At 43.6% G+C, this 20,811-nt stretch overlaps 1 protein-coding gene across 1 annotated transcript in view; it reads left to right on the forward strand.

The window, feature by feature from the left end:
* Positions 1-2,812: 2,812 nt before the first annotated feature.
* The window catches only part of DENND2A (DENN domain containing 2A), a 65,401-nt gene continuing 47,402 nt past the window's right edge, over positions 2,813-20,811 (forward strand). Inside the window, exons 1-3 of the mRNA XM_063101006.1 lie at positions 2,813-3,904; positions 16,969-17,096; positions 18,675-18,796. Of these exons, the coding sequence (XP_062957076.1) occupies positions 2,901-3,904; positions 16,969-17,096; positions 18,675-18,796 (1,254 nt within the window). The 5' untranslated portion in view covers positions 2,813-2,900. The remainder of the gene's footprint in view (positions 3,905-16,968; positions 17,097-18,674; positions 18,797-20,811) is intronic.

Raw genomic sequence — 20,811 nt, forward strand, 5'->3', positions numbered from 1 at the left:
CACATTCTGCAAAGCAGTTGGCAGTCACTGAGCTGTTCACAGCTCTGTACCCCAGGCTGGAGCCCCTCCTGAGGTGGTGTAATCCTGGAAACAGGAACTCGAGAAGCTCTTGGGCACAGCAACCCCACACTCTGTCCTTGGGGACACTTAAATGGTTTCATCATCCTTGCCTCTCTTGCTAGAGCTCTGTAAATACAGTGTTGACTCCAGCAAGCCATCCTTTGTCCCTCTTCAGCACTTATAGGGCCTCAGTGACTATGAAGTCCTCCAGGTGTTAGGGATGTTAGACAATAATTCTAATAATTACAGTAACATTAGTTACCATTTATTGATGTCAAGATTTATAATGTATGCTATACTCTGGGCACATTACATATGTTAACTTATCTATTCATTTAATAAATATTTATTTACTACCTATTATGTATCAGGCACAATGAACAAGATAAATTTGGCCTCTGTACTCATAAAGTTCCAGTCTAGAGAAGGGAGATAGGGCTCTCATTTTAAGACAAAAAAATGGAGTCAGGACTCAAGCCATAGTCCCTCTGACTCCAAAGCCCATGAATTTAAATACTGTGCAATATTGCCCAATGATACATATGATATTAATGATTATATATTATGTCATCAATTGGCACAAAGTATGTGCTGAGCTGGACTGTCACGTTCTTACGTGTCTGTCCTCTCTCTTCATCTTGCTTTTGGCACTGTGAGAGCAAGGACTATAACTTATGCCTTTTGAATCCTCACTAAAAGAGCAACAAACTGATTCTGATTCTGACTGAAATCTGAATTCATGCTAGTGTCTTCAGTGGTTACAGGACAATTTTAATTTTTTCTCTCTTTTGTAAGCACTCTATTATGAATTCTAATTGTTTATTTAAATAACAAATTCTTCTTTGATAATCATATTGAACATAGGAAAATGTGTTTTAAAAAAAATTGCATTTTCACAAGTTTCTAATTTATGCTGTGCAACCAAGAACAGCAGCGTAATTTATGTGCTAATGTCACACTTGAGGAAGAAGTCTTTACCGAAACAGCCATGAATCTTTGGAATAGAAAGCTAAATAGTAATAGGATACATGAAATTGCTAATTATTCGTCTGTCACTGTGAACCTTAACTGGAGTGTTCAGAATTCCTATATAAGGGCCGGCCCGTGGCTCACTTGTGAGAGTGCAGCGCTGATAACACCAAGGCCACAGGTTCGGATCCCTATATAGGGATGGCCGGTTAGCTCACTTGGGAGAGCATGGTGCTGACAACACCAAGTCAAGGATTAAGATCCCCTTACCGGCCATCTTTAAAAAAAAAAAAAATGTGCTAAGATTAGCACATACGCATGGACCAACCTCATGGTGCACATTTTGTGAATATACAGACCTGACTATATAGGAATTCTTTTTTTTGTTTTTTAAAGATGACCGGTAAGGGTATCTTAACCCTTGACCAGTGAGCTAACCGGCCATCCCTATATGGGATCCGAACCTGTGGCCCTGGTGTTATCAGCACCACACTCTCCTGAGTGAGCCACAGGCTGGCCCCTAATCTTAGCACATTTTATGTCACCGTCTTCAGTCATAACCTTTGCTGATGGAAGAATGTTTTGTATTTCAAAACAGATACTCTCATTAGACTAGCTTAAAAATGTTTTTCTTTTAGAATAATTATTAGCTTCTTCATGGCACTATCTAATCTCCTAAAATCACATTTGGAGGCATATATTCTCATGTGTATATTCTAGGCCAGAACTTTGTGCAATGATGGAAATATTCTACTGCTCCATTTAATACAGTAACCATGAGCTACAGGAGACTACTGAGTACTTGGTGTGTCGCTGGTGCACCTAAGGAACTGAAGCTTTAATTTAATTGGATTTAAGTTTAAATAGCCACTGTGGCTAGTGGCTTCTATATTGGACAGTTTGAAATCTGAATCTGCCTGTTTATTCACACATTCATTCGTGCAACAGATATTTTATCCACCTCCTACTTTGCCAGGCATTGTTCCACATGTAAGGGATGTAGCAGTAGTCACAACAGGCCAAAATTACAAGACAATCCCTGCCCTCGTGGAGAGTTTGCTCTAGTAGGGCTCACATTCCAGAGTAGGTTCAGTTCAAATGCACCCAGTCATTTGAGTAGGTAATGTGGCATTACCTACTCAAATCAGGACAATTTATCAAGATCGGAATTAGCAAAAACTTCATGACTTGCGACGTTGTTTTAATTTTGAAATAATCATTGCAAAGAACTGCCCATGGGTAATAAAAGCAGGGAAAACGTAGAGTATATAATCTTTTACCTCATGAAATTACCCCTATTTTCATCAGGGAAAAAAAACTAATAATAATGATAGCCACCATTTGTTGTATGCTCACAACTTGCTAGATACTTTATGTGGGCTGGCTCATTAGACGTTTACAGCCATGCTGTTAGATACTTGTTATTACTATCTTCAGTTTGTGGAGGAAGAAACTGAGGTTTAGAGGACTTAACCAACTTGCCCAGGATCACACAGCTGGTCAGTGGTTGAGTTAGGACTTTCAACCTGAGTCTATTGGATTCCAAAACCTGATTGTTGCTTTCATTCTACCACGCTATCTCCCTAGGAAAAACAAAATGTGAATTTTTAAAATGATGGTTTCAGCAACTGTGGTTTGCAACTAGCATATAACATTTATATCTAAGTTCTAGAAAATCTCTATGACCAGCCAAGAATGATAAGGAAGAATCCCTTACCTGGTGTTCATCTTTCTGGTTCAGGGTCAAGGTGGAAGGTCCGAAGGCCGGGGAAGACCCTCCAAGGCAGTTGCTTCGGCCCTCCGTTTCTTCCCTAGAGACTGACCAGGAGTCACCCTTCAGAAGGAGCCCACTGGAAAGCCTCAGTCACCTCATGCTGGAGTCTAGAGTGGACATGTTTAGCTCACATGGGGTTGTCAGTGGCGCGGCTGCAGACCTCGGGGCCACAGAAGCCAGCAGGGCCGGGAGGAAGCAGCTCTGCGGAGCTCAGAAGCCCCGCCCGTGCACCCTCAGCATCAAGGACAAGATATGGGAATGGGAGGGGAAGAAGGAACTGCCGGCTCCTGCACCGGGCAGGAGGGCAGATGCGCCCGAGGATTGCCAGGCGTCCTGTGTGAGGGACAGGACGAGCGGTGGCGACGGGGTGAGGACGCAGCTGGCAGAGGCGAAGCCCGGAGCGAGGCCGGACGCAGAGCACTTGGAGAACGGCAGGAATAAAGGGGTGGCGGATGTCGGGGGGCAGGACGCAGAGCGGAGGCGAGACCCACGCCCCCCAGCCAGGGAGCTGGAGGCCAACGCGGGCAGAGGCCGGGAGCCACGGCTCGGCAGACAGCGCTTTCCCAGCGACAACCTCTCGGTGCTCAAGCAGGTCAAGAAGCTCGAGCAGGCTTTGAAGGACGGGCTGGCAGGGCTGGACCCCCAGTTGCCAGGGACTTGTTACTCCCCACACTGCCTGCCTGACAAGGCAGAGGAGGGGCCTGCCCTTCCTGAGAACCCCGGAGCGGGGAGTGGCTCAGAAGGCAGCCGGAGGGTCCCCCACTTGGACCTGGAAGGCAGGGAGCCCGCCCCTGAGGCTGCGGGGGAAAGGAAAGGCTCGTGCGGGAGGCCCTGGGACCAGAGCCTGGAGAGCGTGTACAGGGGCTCGGAAGGGTCCCCCCCAAAGACCTTCATCAACCCCCTGCCAAAACCCCGGAGAACATTCAAACATGCTGGGGAAGGGGACAAGGACGGGCACCCAGGTATCAGCTTCAGGAGAGAGAAGAGAAACCTGCCTCCTCTGCCCTCTCTGCCTCCCCCGCCCCTGCCCTCCTCTCCCCCGCCTTCCTCTGTGAGCAGAAGACTGTGGAACGGGAGACAGAAGTCCAGTGCTGACCACAGGTAGGTGCCAGCTGGCCAGGCAGCAGCAGCAGCATGACACTGTGCTTGAGGAGTTGATGCCCCATCACAACCAGCTTCCTCAGCCTAATTAATTTGTCTTATTAAACTGAGGACTCTTGTAGTCAAGATTATTCATTGCTTAAGATAGTTTGTTGATTAACCTGGAAATGTGATAACTGATGCATGTGTTTTGGGTTTGTTCTCAGTCTCAAAAAACAGTATTTACTTTTAAAAATTACCCTTTCGATATGATAAGGACCTATAGTTGGGTCAGTAACCAAGAGTTAAATCAAGAACTGTGTTAACGGACAATCTACTAACTGTTCATCCCTGGTAACAACTAGTGCTGGAATCTTTCCTGGCTCTTCTTTTCATGTTTTTTCTGGGTATGGCTTTAGAAACACATTGCCTGGTTTTCCTTGGCCCTATCACTGTCTGTGTGACCTTAAACAAGATGCTTCACCTCTCAAAGCTTCAGTTTCCTCATTTATATATGTAGATGCATGTACTGTGACTATTTTATAGTATTAAAATAACATTAAAAAATGAAGCATGTTAATGCTTTAAAATAAAATCTGTGCTTTGAAAACAATTTCTTTTCTGCTTTGAAACTTAATCCCTAGTCCATTTCCATAATGGGCTAATGGTTTGATACTCACTAATCTAGAAACCAGCTTTAGAGCAAGACTCCCCAAGACAATTATCTATGTTTTCTTTCATCACGTCTTCAACTCCTGCTTTTTCTTGGCCCACTCCAGTTGGACTTTTGCCACTCATCCTGAATCTACTCTTGTCCAAGGCAAACAACAGCCTCTTTCTTGCTAAATCCAATGGCCATTTCTCTGTTCTCTTAATTGGCCTCTCTTAGTATTTGAAGGACAGCTGTTGACTTGCTCCATCTTGAAACACTGTCTTCACTCGGCTTCTAAGCCACCCACTTTCCTGCTAGTCTGCTTCATGGCTTTACTCAGTTCCATTCTCCTCTCTTCCTACATGTCAGAATAACACCCTTTTCCTGGCCTGTCCCCTCCCCAACCTGGGGTCAGACCAGTGACTCCTCTCCTTCATTTACACTCACCCCCTATAAGATCTCATCCAGTACCATGGCATTCACTGTCAAGTACATGCTTATGATCCCCAGATTTAGATCTCCACCTCCGATTCCCTCTCCCAGCTTCCAGTTTGTATAAGCCATCTCCTGCTTGGATCTCCATTTGGTTGGCTAATAGTAGGTACTTAACATGTCTAAACTTATATCCAGGCCCCATTAACCATCTCCTCCCAAAATAATCGTCATCTTATTAAATGGCATCACCCTTCATTTAGTTGCTTAGGCCAAAAACCTAGGAGTCATCTCTGATTCCTCTCTTTTTCACATACCTCCTTCTAATTCATCAGCAAGTCCTTCTCTTCTGGTGTTAAAACTTCACCCCAAATCTGACTTCATCTCCTCCACTGCTACTTCCCCAATCATCTTGGATCCACTTCCCACCCCCAGTATATTCCTCCCTCAGCAGCCAGAGGAGTCTTCTTCTTTTTTTTTTTTTTTTTTAAAGATGACTGGTAAGGGGATCTTAACCCTTGACTTGGTGTTGTCAGCACCACGCTCAGCCAGTGAGTGAACCAGCCATCCCTATATGGGATCCGAACCTGTGGCCTTGGTGTTATCAGCACCACACTCTCCCGAGTGAGTCACGGGCCGGCCCAAAAGAGGAGTCTTCTAAAAACATAAATTAGATAATGTCACTCTCTGTCAACACAGTCTGTCATGTAGGATTCTTTTGGCTTCAAATACACATTTCTTATATTCTCTTCCAGGGGAAAAAAATTTGCATATTCTAGAATTTTATATGTACATGCATGTGTATATGTGTGTGCGTGTATAGATAGATAGATATAACATCTTTTTTTCTTGGCATGTTTTTTTTCTGGTTTTTTTGGGGGGTGGTGGTGGAGCGGTGATGGCTGGCCAGTATGAGGATCTCAACCCATGACCTTAGTGTGTGTTTTTTCTTTTTTACTGCTAGCATATTCATTCTTACAAATCATGATATTTCTTTGTGCCTTTCGCCTGACCTATCACTGTCCAAACCCCCTCCCTCCCTCCCTCTCCGTCTCTAGTATTCTTAGGTTTGTTCTCTCCTTCTGAAAGTTCCATGTATTGTTGTGGTCTTTCCTTCCTTCCTTCCTTCCTTCCTTCCTTCCTTCCTTCCCTCCCTCCCTCCCTCCCTCCCTCCCTCCCTCCCTCCCTCCCTCCCTCCCTCCCTCCCTCCCTCCCTCCCTAGCAGCCAGTTATGAATAAGAACATGCGGTATTTCTGTTTCTTTGTCTCCCTTAGTGTTATAAGGCTATGCTCTAACTAACCGAGCCAACCAGTCAGCTCTATATTATATCCTTTTAAAAATGAAATTATGCTATAAGAGTATATACTGTTTTTTACTTAGTATATCATTGAGATCTTTTAATGTTACCACCTTCCTTTTTTAACTGCCTCATTCTTTACATCATGTGGATAAACCACTTTTTATTTAGTTATCTCCTTATTGGTGGACACTTAGGTTGCTGTGATAAGCAGTATATAGCCTTAGAGAGGAGTATATAGCCTAGAACCAGAGTACTTGTTCTGCTACTTCCTAGCTGTGTGACATTGGACAAGCCTCTAAATTTGTGTTTTGTCGTCAGTGGTAGTAATTATAGTAATCACTTCATAGGATTATTTTGAAGATTAAAATGAGTTAATATATGTAAACATTAATTTAGAACAGAGCCTGGCATATAGTGAATGCTCAATAAACATTAGCTGTTATATATTTTTTCTCTTGAGCTGGCTGGTTAGCTCAGTTGGTTAGAGTGTAGTGCTAATAATACCAAGGTCCTGAGTTCAGTACAATACCAGCCAGCCACCAAAAAAAAAAAAAAAACACACAAAAGAACACACCCATTTATATATTTTTTTTCTGGCTCTATTCTGTTTAATTATCATTTTGTCTGCAAAGAATTATCATGTACCTTTTTCTTTTTAATTTATACCTCCCACTACTCTTACCGAATAGCACTGGCTAACACTTTCAGAACAGTGTTAAATCATAGTGCCGGTGGCGGAGGGCATGTTTATCTCACCACTCACTTTAATGGTAAGCCTTCTAGTGTTTTACTCTCAAGCACTCTTTTTATTTTGTTTTGTTTTGGTGTCTGGCCAGTATGGGGATGCAAACCGTTGACTGACAGTGGTGTTACAACATCGCACTCTAACCAAACTCTCAAGCACTCTTGAGACATGTTTTTATGCTATCAAGTTAGTGTCATTTGTACTTCTTTTTTTACTAAGAGTTTTAAAAATTAGGATTGGATGTTAGATTTTGTCAAAGTACTTTTTGGCAACTTTTTATGATCATGTGGTTCTTTGACCCATTAATAGTGAATTTATATCCTAATATTAACCTGTCCTTACATTTTGGGGATGAACTCCCATTTGGTCCTGGTTTATTACTCTTCTAATGTGCATCTGAATTTTATTTGCTACTATTTTAAGGTTTTTGTACTAAGTGAGACTGGTCTGTACTTGGCTTTTATTGTACTATCTTAAAGCTTTGGTATGTTATGTGAGATCTGTAGAAGAATTTAGAGGCTTCCTTCTTCATACTCTGAGAAGGTTTTAATCCATCTCCAGTTGTAAGTGCTTTTCCACACCAGTGCCAAGGCCCAGGTCTCTGAATGCTCTCATGACTTTTCTGCTCCTGTCCCAATGCTTTCCAACAGCAGCCCTTCCACACCCCTTCTGGGCTGTTTCTCCAAAAACGCCCCACTCTCCCAGGGGCAGGCTGGCTCTGAGAAATTGGAGGCTTCCATCTATGTCATCATTGTGCAGAAAGATCAACCTGGTGAACAGTTATTCCCGTTATCTTTTCTCTTTAGCTACCATCTGCTCTTTTCAGTCTTCCAGCATTTTCTTTATAACCACTAATGTTACTTAATTCCAGTCCAAAGGTGAAATTTTTCTTGGCCAGTTTGAATATGGTTGCATCAGCTGTGTTTTAAGAATTTTGGCTTTGGGTTTTTCATTTTGTTTAAAATAGTACAATGGAAGAGATTAGGGCAAGATGTTCTCTTTCTACTCTTCAAAAATAAAGTATGCACTTTATTATGGTCCTATCTCTTAAAAAAAAAAAGGCTCGACCATGATTTTGGCAGACTTACCCACCCTCTCTGAAGCAGGAAAGCCAAGCCAAGGTTGAATAAAGAAATGATTAAGGATTTTGAGGTTATGAGGGTTTCAAATTACGTGGCCAGGCTGTGTGCTTTAGAGAACATATTTAGCTTATTTTCATAGGCCAATTAGTCCACCTTGTCAAGAGCCAAACCAGTGAATTCAGATCCATAGGTTAAGAAAATTTATTTTTTTCTTTTCTTTCTCTCTTCCTATTTTTCGCTCCCTTTTTTTCCTTTTCTGTCCCCTTCTTTTCTCCCTCTCTCTTTCTTCCTTTTCTGCTCCCTTCTTTCTTCATTTCTCTAAAGCCCCAGGAAATTAAATGCAAGGACTTATGCCTTCAATCCTAAAATGGAAAATGAGAAACCCTCAAATGTCAGGAAATTCCAAAGATAAGGTTCCTACAGTAACATTAACTTGGTTATGTATGTTTTATGGCATACATTTAATAACTTTGGCAGGATTGCCTTAAGGCCGACGTTTAACAAGAAAAGTTATTATTTTTAAAGTATAAGCAGCATCCTGAATTCACATGTATCTACATACTCAAAATGTTTTAACTTGAATTCAGATTTTTAAGTTTTAGTTTAATTTGATCATGTGACAGAGTTTTTAGCTCTTTATGAAACCAAATAACTACGTTGACCAAAATCTCAACTTTCATCTGATTGTTTTGGCATCATACAGATTCAACCTTTCCTTGGGGCTTTGTTTAGTGTAAGACTTTCAGAACTTTTAGAGGACATGAAACGTCAGTCATTCTATGACTGCCAAATCATACTGCTATTGATTTCATAATTTGCATCTTCTGTAGCACTGACAGGGATCTCCACAGCTCTCTGGCTAGGCAGTTAACCTACCAGGCACACTGTGGTCTGTCTCTGTCACTATGAGTCTGTCTTGGTCAACATGATATCCATGAGGCAACTGTGAATTACTGTGTCTAAAAATGAAATGTTTGAAATCTCCAAAGGAGAGAATTGCTTGATTAATTTGAAGTTTAAAGTAAAAGTTACTTTGAAAGCTTCTGATAACTTGATTCAGTAAAATTGTTTATTTCAATAGTAGTTGCACTGGAAAACAAGGGGATGCTGGTTGCTATTCTTCCTTACAACAGTGGTTGTCATGTCTTATTTCTCATCTGAAGGTGGAAATCCTTGGATTTTAGACACAATGGTGGACAGAGATAGTTTTTTTCTTCTAACATTTCTGTTTTGGATCTAGGGCAAAAAAAACAGAAACCCGGCATGGGTAGTCATAGTACCAGTGGAGGAAATTCCCTGATGACGGAATGCAAGCTAAGAGCTAATGGAAGCCCACTCCTACTTAGCCCCCTGCTCTGAACACCTGGTGGTCTGAATGCTTTTCCCTGGGGAGTGGCGGGACATGGGAAGAGCTGCCCGTGGCCCCTCGAGATGGACAGGCAAAAAGAGACTCCATGCTGGAGGTGGGTGAGGGAGGACAGAGCATGCATCTCAGGTTTCTAGCCCGTCTGAATAGTGTTTTCAGTGGTGGCTAGGTCCCAGACCATCCAAGTGTACTAACCCATAGCTGAAAATAATTCTCGGGGAAATGTATTCAAAACAACTGACTAACAACTAACTCAAGAATACAGCTGCTTTATTTATTTTATTACCCCAAAGTAGGGGTAAATTGTAAGCTGTAAGTGTGTCCTCTAAAACCAACTTTTAAAATTTTAATTCACGGAACTTATATGTAGCCTTAAAACAAAAAAAGTATTCATTCAGTTGCTCAAACAACAAATATTTGCTGTGGACCTATTTAGTGTTAGATATTGGAATATAGTAATGAACAAGATAGACTGAGACCCTGCCCTCATGGAACTTACAGACTCTGATAGTTAGGACTACACGGTAGTTATCTAATTACAACTGCTCAGTGCTGTGAAGATGCCCAGGGCACTACAGGAATGTGCAGAGGGGTGTCTAGCCTATCAGGGAACAGGGTAGGCTGGAGGGGAAGTGACACACAGGCTGGGAGGAGGGTGGAGGATGGGTGTTCAGTTTGAGTAAATGAACTGCTGAAGGTCCTGCAGCAGGAAAGACTTTAGTGTGCTGGAGGAACTAAAAGGCAGGGGTGTGGCCAGAGGGGTCAGGAAAGGTGTGAGATGAGGCCTAGAGGTCTTCTGGAGCCAGCTCTGGAAGAGCTCTGTGGACAAGGTAAGGATTTGGGTGGGTTACCTAAAAGCAATGGGGAGCATTTGAAAGTTTTTAAGAAGTGGGGGAGACACAATCTGTATTAGTCTGTTTTTGTTACTTATAGCATAAATAACTGAAACTGGGTAGTTTGTAAAGAAACACTATTTATTGCTTACAGTTTCAGAGACTAGGAAGTCCAAAGTCCAGAGAACACATCTGCTGAAGGCCTTCTTTGGTGGATGGTGACAGCAACGCAGGGTATCGTGTGGCAGATGACAGAGCAGAGACAGAACTTCTCACAAGCTCTCCTTTTAAAGCCCTCAGGGCCAGCCCGTGGCTCACTCGGGAGAGTGCGGTGCTGATAACACCAAGGCCACGGGTTCAGATCCTACATAGGGATGGCTGGTTGGCTCACTGGCTGAGCGTAGTGTTGACAACACCAAGCCGAGGGTTGAGATCCCCTTACCAGTCATCTTTTTTAAAAAAAATAAATAAATAAAGCCCTCAGAACCACAACCATGACCACCATTAAACCAACAATTTATTAATCCATTTACTAAGGCATGATCCTCACAATCTAATCACCCTTTCAAGGCCCCACTTTTCAATTACCATAATAGGATTTCCTACCCTTTTAACACTGTCATAATGGGGATTAAGTTTTGGGGGGCATTCAATCCATGGCATGATCAGATTTGCATTTTTAAGCCGGGCCACAGCACAGAAATGGAAGGGTAGGGTATAAGGGCTGGGACAGGAAGAACCACGAGGAGGTCTTGAGGTTACCCTCTGGTGTAACTGCAGTGGGGACTGAGCAAAGTGGGTGGTTCTAGGGATGCTTTGGAGGTAGAACTCTGGTTAACTGGTTGGATGTAGGCAGTAGAGAGAAGGCAGTTTGGAGGATCACTTCCAGGTTTAAGGCATAAACATTCAGATGGCCTTCCTGAGAGGGCAGCACTGGGAGAGGAAGCTGGGCTTCATCGGGGAGAGGCAATAGGATTCAGAGTTCAATTTTGGACTTTTTAATTTTGAGACAAGGACAGAATTCATCTTGTGCATTGTCTAAATGGGATGAGATCTTACGTGAGCATTTTAATTTCAAAAATATGGAAAAGTCATGAATAACATTCAAAATACTACTCGAAATCACACTATTTGGCATTGGCTGTTGAAATTCAGGTATTACAGAGGTTATAACCCCTTTCAGCAAAATTCATTGGAACAACCAGATCATTCTAGTATTTCTGAAACTAAAAAGTACCAAATATGAAATGGTGATTTGGGGACGTAGGAAGCAAACTCAGGCTGAGAGGAGGTTGCACTCCTTCTGCAGGCTGTGGCCTCCCGAAGGCGGGGACCTCATGCCCTTGCATCACCAGCTTTGAGCACAGTGTGACCCACAGAAGGTACTTATTAAATGTGCAGGCAAGATGTGGAATGAATGTTGGAAATGTTTAAACTAGAGAGAAGCCAGTTTGGATGTGGTTATCACTCATTAGCCTTTAGGAATTTCCTTTCTCTTAAAATTATTTGGAGTGGGGGTGGCTGGCTAATATGGAGATGCGAACCCTTGACCTTGGGGTTACAAGGCAATGCTCTAACCAGTTGAGGTAACCTTAATATGTAAATAAAGGTGCTAAAATGTTTTTTGAAGTTAAAAAAAATATTTTTAGAGAAAAGAATTAGGTAATTGGTGGGATGATTAGTGTAATGATGTTTCTCCTCTTCAAGGAGCCTGGTCACCTACCTGAACCTCAGAAGGGGAAGACTGAAGTCCCTGTATGCTTTGTAGATTGCAGAAATAATGCTTAGGAAGAACTACCTGCCTGAAATCATTGCTTGCACATGTGTTACCAACACATGACAATGATAAATCAAACTTTGTAACTGGAATTCTATTTTCCCACTAGTTCTAGAAATTGGGCACATAAAGATTTCTGGCTTCTCCATGATCTTTAAATCATGTTGATTTAAATATTTGCTTTTCAGACTTCCAGCGTAGGAATTAGTCCCCTGAAAACTAACACTTTAATACAGAAATGGAGCTGCTATTTAAGAAACTTTTTGATGAATTCTTTTGCAAATTAAATGAGTTTTGCAATGTGAATATCCATCTTCTCATTAGTTTTATTTTTTTAGAAAGTTTGTTATTTTTTCAAATTGGACATATCTAATGCTTTTTAGGCTGATGGTACCTTTTATGTGTCAAGAATCAAATGCAAAGTATGGCTGACCTCTGATATTAGCATCTTGTTCTTGGGAATATGGAAGGATCATAAAAAAATTCAAACTATGTCTTGAAATCCCAGGGTGTCTGGGGCCAACCCTGTGGCGCACTTGGGAGAGTGCGGCGCTGGGAGCGCGGCGACGCTCCCGCCGCGGGTTCGGATCCTATATAGGAATGGCCGGTGCACTCACTGGCTGAGTACCAGTCACGAAAAAGACCAAAAAAAAAAAAAGAAAAAAAAGAAATCCCAGGGTGTCTGACAGTAATCATTTGTGTGAAGGCTAATCCCATCCCAACAGACCCCAACAGATAATCCAGATTTTTGTTTGCATTACACATGCTCTAAATAGGTGAGCCATTGCTGGGATTGGAGAGCCTTTAACCATGCAAACATCTTTTGTTGTTAGGGCATTTATGAAAGCATTTTAAAGATTCAGATATTAATTCATAAGTACTTTATTATTTTGAAATTTGACCTATATAAATACTGCTTCATAGGTACCTCAAATGATATTTCTAAAAATAAAAACAAAATTATAGAGCCATCTCTATGACAAAGCAAGTCCCAGGTGCAGCCCCTTTCTCTCTGAAATCAGAGGAAAGGCCAAGCTCGAATCCGAGGCAGTCGAGGCTTTAACCATGGGCGGTGGCCACCTCCCTGTCCCTCTGCTGTGATGGAAACTGCTCAGCTCCCAGTGAAGTGGCCCACTATTGTCCCCCTTTTCCCTATGAGGGTTCATAGCTTCTCCTCGTAGCATAGATTAATTATGTTATAAGGAAATAGAGAGCCTGCCCGGGTATCACACAGTGTTTTGTATGGAAAATGAGATCAAATTCCTAACCACAAGCTTTTGAAACTCAACCTGTTTTAATGTGGGGCCTAGGAATGCAGCATTCCTCCTGCCTTGCCTTCCTTAAATGCCCTACTTAATGCCTTGTGTTGGTAAGAACACCAGTCTCCAACCGGACCTCCTGGGTTCAAACACTGACTCCACCACTTTCTCCCAGTGTACCCTGAGCAACTGCTCTAACCTCTCCATGCCTCAGTTTCTCGTGTATATAAATGTGTTTAATAATAGCAATTCTTCATAAGGTTGTTGTGAAGTTTGAATGTGCTAGTACAAGTGAAATGCCTAGTGGTACTCAATAAATGTTGAATGAACAATCACACCTTCCCTACCAAATGTTGGCAAGATGCGTGCTGAGATCAGGGCTAAGGTAATCTGGGTAACTCACCAGGGGAAACGCAGGGGTCCAGCGCACTGCAGGCCAGTAACCTCACTCTGCTCTGGCCCACAGACCCTGCCTCCACCCCCAATCAGCTGCCTCAATAATGCCAGCCTGGGCTAATGGCAACCTGGACTAGAAAATATACAGGTGGGCTCACAGCACAGCCCATTCCCATCCCAGAAAAAACAGCTCAGACCTGCCTACCCACTCAGACTCCATCTACTAGAGCTGTGAGGCTGGACATCTCAAGGGGAGGAAGAAGGGGCTCATGGTATGGTAGCCTCTCCCTTTGGGGTGGGCTTCTGTTAGTAAGTCAGGCATCCTGGGACATGGGTGACAGTTTTAGCTTCTTGACCTGACTTAAGGCTATGTAGACTCAGCCGGGAAGTTCTGGTTCTGCATTTCTTTGTGCTCCTTCCCTAAGTGCTGATCAAGACTAATTCATGAAGGAGCGAGTGTGGAGTGGAGATAAAGGGTTTGATAAATTCAGATTTGGAGCGTAGAGCCTAAAGAGGAAAAATGAATGTTAAGCCATGGGAATACCCACAGCCCAGAGAGAGGAAAAGAGTTAGGCACAGGAAGGAAGAGCTAGTCTGAGAGCAGGAAGTGGAGCTAGGGCAGCATTGCGCCAGGCTGCTTGAACCATCACTGGGTGTGTGTGTGTGTGTGTGTGTGTGTGTGTGTGTGTGCTGTCAGTCTTCGCAGAACAATACTTTTGTAACATATAATAAAGAATCACCAGGGAAATGAAATAAAAAAGACTACAGTCTTCAGCGTTTTTAACTACTATTTAGATTCTACACTCATAGAATTATTCTGTCCAATTACTTTTAAAGTTTCTAGACACTTATTCTCAATTTCTTGGTGTACTCATGTCATCAGGGACTGGTACCACAGTTTGCACACCAGCTCTTGCATGGTGACATTTTGAGCAGTGCTGCCCTGCACTCAGAAGACCAGCGAGTGTCTCAAGAGGAGCATGGCAGGTAGCAGCATCATGTAAAGAGAGGGCAAGAAAGCAGCTGGATTTTACAAGATGCTCACTAGTGACTTCAGGGAGCAGTTTCAGAAAAGGGATGTACACCGCAGCAGAGTAAGAGGGTAAAGGAAAGGAAACAGTGAGCTGCAGTGAATTAATAGTCAAACAGAATGCAGTTTCCGCTCCTCCTCCCCCTGCCCCGCAATTGAAAAATTTTGGCAAGGACAGTGAGATAGCAGAATTACAAGGGTCACTATTGAAATAAGTTTTTCAAGATAGGGAACACCTGGGCATGTGTAAAGAAAGAGGGGGAAAGCTCCTGGAGAGGGAGAGATTTAACCTGCAAGCACTCCCCAAAGGTTGGGAGGCAGGCAGATGACCTCTGCCCAGCTCTGCAGTCTCACGGCTCGTCACTCTCCAGCCTTGTTCCCCACAGTCGGGCTCACTGGATGCCTGTCTGTCTGTTGTTCGCTCAAATGCCCCAAGCTCTCTGCAGCCTCAGCACCTTCACACGTGCCCTTCCCTCTTTTCGCAACACTCTTCCCCTGGCTGAGGCCTTTTTATCGTTGAGGTCTCAGTGACTTTCTCAGCGAGGCCTCCTCTGACACATCCCCCAACCTAAATTGAGTCCTTTTTGATACTCTTGCTTGTAGCAACCTGCTCTTCTCCTTCATTGGACTTAACGCAGCTTCTGTTCATTTGTGCTGGTTGAATGTCTGTCTTCCTCCCTAGAATGTAAGCTCTGTGAGGCAGGGACACCAACTGTTTCAGTCACTCGTTTATTGAACCCTGAGCACAGTGCCTCACACAGTAAATGTTCAACGTAAAGCAGTTGCTCCGTAATGAATTAATAGCACTGTGACAGTAAGAGCAATAGCTAGCATTTGTTGAGGTGCCAAGGCCTGTGATAAACACTTTACATTCTCTTTTCTGTTATTTGAACAATCCTATGAAATAATTACTATTTTACAAATCAGGACATTGAGTTTCAGCCTACTTAAATAGTTCATCCAAGGTTAAAGGGCTTGTGAATAAGGATGGGGGACCCATATTCAGGTTTGTTTTAACCCAGAGTCACTAGAAGGGTGTCTTCCCCAGGGAATGGAAGGAGACCGGGAGTGTGGATAAAGAAACAAAGACACTATACATTTGTAAGCAGTCAGCTACAGCTATTACCACCATGCATGTGCGAAACACTGCTAGCACATGTGCACAAAATGAGAAGAGCCATGAGTCCTTAGTGACAGGAGGGAGTGACTGGCTGGACCCTGTATGAGGAGTGAGGGGCCAGGATCCAATCAGGGCCACCTCGGGGATGTGCCCTGTTCAACGTGGGTGGACTGCATGTTCACCTAAATTCCATTCGAGGAAGGCCCAGGCATGTTGAGAAGAAACGCCCAACAAATCTGCGTGGGGGTAAAAAGTGAACCTCCAGAGCCTGAGTGGGCAGGGCTGTTCCACCCCATCGGGGGGAATCGTGGGTTCCTTTGGGGAAGGCTAGAGAGAGAGGAGAAAAAGGTGGAGGTGCTATGAATGGGGAGATGGCTGAAAGTCTGCATGCTTCATAATATGACCTGCCTCATGGCTTCCCAAATGTTCAGTAAAGTTCTAAAAATCAGCGCAATGTTTTATGGTAGAAAGCCATAGAGTGGCCAGGCCACAGAATGAGACCCAGCCACGTTTGCACAGCTCTCTGAGCGGCAAGGTTGAACAGCTCTCTAGCATATGGGTTTCATATTGATAATCATCACTTGGGTGAGAAGAACAGGAAGGTGCCCAGGCCTCTGGTCCATTCTGAACTTGCCCTCACTGCTCCTCTGATTGTTCAAGTAACGTGTGCTCTGTAAACTTTGTAGAAAATTTGCAAACTCCAGAAAAGTAAAAGTGAAGAGAAGGCAGCAGCCACCCGTTGGTCCCGAGGTAGCAGCTGGGTATTTCAGTTCCTTCCTACTTTTTATCTTCTATGTATGTGTTTGTTTCCAAATTTGGGATTGTATTTTTTATATATACTTTACAATTTTCACTTAGCAAAATAGCGTTTACATTCTCGCAAGTAAAAGCCTCACCTTTTATTCATGGACTTTTTACAAAACACCTTTTACAAAAAAGAGCTGATTTCGATAATAGAAATTTTTCCAAGAAAAAGACTTTGTGTGTGTGTGTGTGTGTGTGTGTGTGTGTGTGTGTGTATGTGTATGTTCTCTTGAACCAGCTTAATTTGATTCAAGTTCTTGGTTTTTTCTCTCATCTTGCACACCCCAGAAAGTCCTATGAGTTTGAAGACTTACTGCAGTCTTCCTCGGAGAACAGCAAGGTGGACTGGTATGCACAGACTAAATTGGGGCTCACACGCACTTTATCGGAGGAGAACGTCTATGAAGACATTCTAGGTAAGAGGCCAAAGCGGCTGAGTATGGGTCTGTGAGAAAGGGGGAGAGGAAATGGGCCCGGCTGCTTGAAGCACACACGCACTCGAAGACTTGTGCATGCAAGTGAGTGAGAGAGCAGGAAGGTGCGGTGGGGGTTGAGCCCCAGTGGGTTGCATGAGAGGACGCGGGGCTGGCAGAGAGAGGCAGGAGGTGGTGTGGCAGAGCAAGACACGCAAGGCCTGGAGTCTCAAGATCCACAATGGAATGTTGGCTCTGTTAGCTCCTCTGAACTTCAGTTGTCTCATCTGTGTGAGAACATCCTCATTATCTGAATGAGGATGATGGAAGCAACCTTGCAGGGTTGTTTAAGGACTGGAGAGAATGATCTGTCCAATACCTGGTTTATAACAGATGCTCAGTAAATTGCAAGGATTACTGAATGAAAGGAAACACTAAAGACCAGCATATTCTTTCAAAAACTGTAAGAATGTGGCACTGACAGGGCATCAAAGTATAGACTAAATGAATGTCTGTTAGCAAAAAAGTAACTTTGGCCAAGCTCTAAAGAATCCTCTGAGATTCCAAAGTGGGGCTCAAATTCACTGAGTTTGTTTGGTGAGTTCAATAACCTTTGGGGAAGATCACAGTTTCAGTGAGGTGTGAGCTCAGACCAGGGTCTGCTTATGGTAGGGTGGGGGATGGGGGGGCGCAAAAAGCTGGTAAGAGGGAGAAACCCATATTGTATGCATGTGAGGGGCAAGTAGGGTGGATGTACAACACACGTGCATGTATGTAGTCATCAATACCAGAAAAAAAACCCAGGGGAAGAGGAAACACAAGACTTGAGGAGGGGCATACACTTAGCTGGGCTATTTGAATTGTACCATAGACTATTTGAATTGCAGTGTCCAGGCTGCTGGAGATGGGTTCCTGCCAAAGCAGCAGGCTTCCCAAATCTAAAGTGTGCATGAAATCTGGACTTCTCTCAGCAGCGTCTGCATAATAGGATGCTGTCAATAACAACTAACAGAAAACCCAACTGAAATATAAAGGGAGTTTGTTGGGCTCCTTTGATGAGAATTGGCTTTTTCTTCCTCCACTTCTTATCTCTTAAGTTAGCTCCATTCTCCCATGGTCCTCATGGTGGCTGCCATCAGCTCTCTGGAATTCACACCTTCCACTAGAGGAGAGCCTGTGTCCTGCAAGTCCCAGTAAAAATCCTGAGGTTCTCTCTGACTAGACCAGCTTAGGTTCCTTGTTCACCTTTGGAGCCCAGGAGTGCCATGCAGAAATTGCCTTAGGCTTGGGATATGAGCCCTTCCCTGAACTGATCCCTGAAGCAGGGATTTGGGATATTCAGATTGGCTAAAGCCCTGAAACTGGGAAGGAGTTAATTTCATACAGGTGCAAATGGGGAGACAGGGAGTTAACCCAGTGAAAATCAGGGTCTGTGACCAAGAGGAAGGTGAATGGATAGCAAAACAACAGACATCCCCACAAGGACTAACGCAGGAGAGGCCAAGATGTTGGCCTCAATGTTCCTATAAGGGAAACTTCCTTAATGTTCCCAGGTTCCTGACCCATTGCCTTTGACCACAGATCCGCCAATGAAGGAAAACCCTTATGAGGACATCGAGTTACATGGTCGCTGCCTGGGGAAGAAGTGTGTCTTGACCTTTCCCGGTTCTCCCACCTCTTCTATCCCTGACACACCCACCAAGGTATGAGCCCCCAGGGGAGCAGTGACAGGAGAGGGGTCCCCAGCACAGTGGTCTGAGCACTCTGGAGTTCTGGCTTTCTAGTTCTCCCGGAACCCCTCTGCTCAACACTTTGTAAAATACCATTGAGCTTCTGACATAGAACAAACTCTAAGATATTAGACTGAAAGGCATGGCGTAGAACAGTATTTACAGTGTGCTACCATTTGTGTATTCTTTTTTTTCAAAGAAACACATTAAAAATATGTATTCAGGAGCCGGCCCGTGGCTCACTTGGGAGAGTGTGGTACTGATAACACGAAGGCCACAGGTTCGGATCCCTATATAGGGATGGCTGGTTAGCTCACTTGGGAGAGCGTGGTGCTGACAACACCAAGTCAAGGGTTAAGATCCCCTTACCAGTCATCTTTAAAAATATATATATGTATTCATATACCCACTGTCTTAAATATATATTTATGGACTGCCCAAAGGCAATTATTTCAGTATTTGTCAGGCTCCTGGAAATTTTAAATGACCCAAGCAAGTCTCTTGTGAAGATCAGATTTTCAAAGTCCTCACCAAGGACATCTTAAGTCAGCTCTGTGTTCCCAGGTGGTATTCAGCTAGCAGCAGTCTATGCTTCAAGCACCCATGTTTCACCTGCAGTGTGGGTGATGCTCATTCAATTTCCACCAAGTTCTGCACCTGGAAACAGTTGTAATGCTCTCCATCTTAAATGAAGCTTCTACACTGAGTTACTTTACAATAGGGTAGGGAAGGCATAAAGGCAGTTACATGGTGGGGCCCTTCCTACTCACACGAAAAAAATCCCCACTATGTTAAAAACTCCCAAGCATACAGTCCATGACCAATAAACACAAATCCACCTAAATGAATTTTCCAATTTCCAGGCAAGGGGATATAGGCCAAAGGCTGCCCAGGCCCTATTGAGGTCCCTTGGAGAATGTGGCTGAGGCCAGGCCACTGCCCTCCGTGCATTCACAGTCCAGAACCCTAAGATCTGGCTGGGCCAAAGTGGGCGCCTCACCAGGCTCAGGGCAGTCACGCTCCCCTGCTCAGCACCCCAGCGTCATTTGTGGGTTTTTTAATGAAAGAATATTCATATATGTAAACTCATCTATGTTTGTGTACGAGAATATCTCTGTAAGTATACTTAAGAATGAATAGGTGGGCCCCTCAGTGGAATTGTCTGAGTGTCTGAGTACTTGGAGGTCAAGCCAGAAGACTGACTTTGTTTATACAGAATATCCTTTTGAACCTTTTGGAGTTTTGTACCATGTGCACATACATGATAGAACTGTATTCATGTATGTGATAATTATTTCAACCCATTGCCTACAGGACTGAGTTCATGTTCTTTAGCCTCACTTTAAATAGCCTTCATAATAGACCCCTGGGCACCCATTACTACCTCATTTCCACGGTTCCTACATAGGATCGCTCCCCTCTAGCCAGAGCGTACCAGCTACCCCTCTGATATTGTAGGCCTGAGAGTAAATATTTTAGGCTTTGTGGACCATATGGTCTCTGGTACTGCCAATGTAGTGCAAAGCACTACAATGTAAACAAACGAGTGTAGCTAGGTTTCAATAAAACTTTATTTATGGACACCGAAATTCTAGTTTGATATAATTTTCACTTGTCATGAATATTATTCATTTTTTTAACCATGTAAAAATGTAAAAACTATTCTTGTCCTGAAGCCTGTACAAAAACATGTGATGGGCCAGATGTGGACCACAGGCCATAATTTGCCAACGTCTGTGCTAAATCATTTCTACCTCTGCCCTTGGCCCTTGCCTGGACCTCTTTTCTCATCCTTTAATGCTCAACTCAATCATGCCTCCTTTAGGAAGCTTCTTAGGCCATCCCAGCCCCTAGGACTTCTTCCCCTCTGTTGTCTGTAACACTCAGTGGGCTAAATCATTCATTTCGCACCAAACTATATACTGCATTGTGACATCTCTTATACTGATAATTTGAGTTATGATTAAAGTCACGTAATGTATCTTAAA

The sequence above is a fragment of the Cynocephalus volans genome, chromosome 6, assembly GCF_027409185.1.
Source record: "Cynocephalus volans isolate mCynVol1 chromosome 6, mCynVol1.pri, whole genome shotgun sequence".
Lineage (NCBI taxonomy): Eukaryota > Metazoa > Chordata > Mammalia > Dermoptera > Cynocephalidae > Cynocephalus > Cynocephalus volans.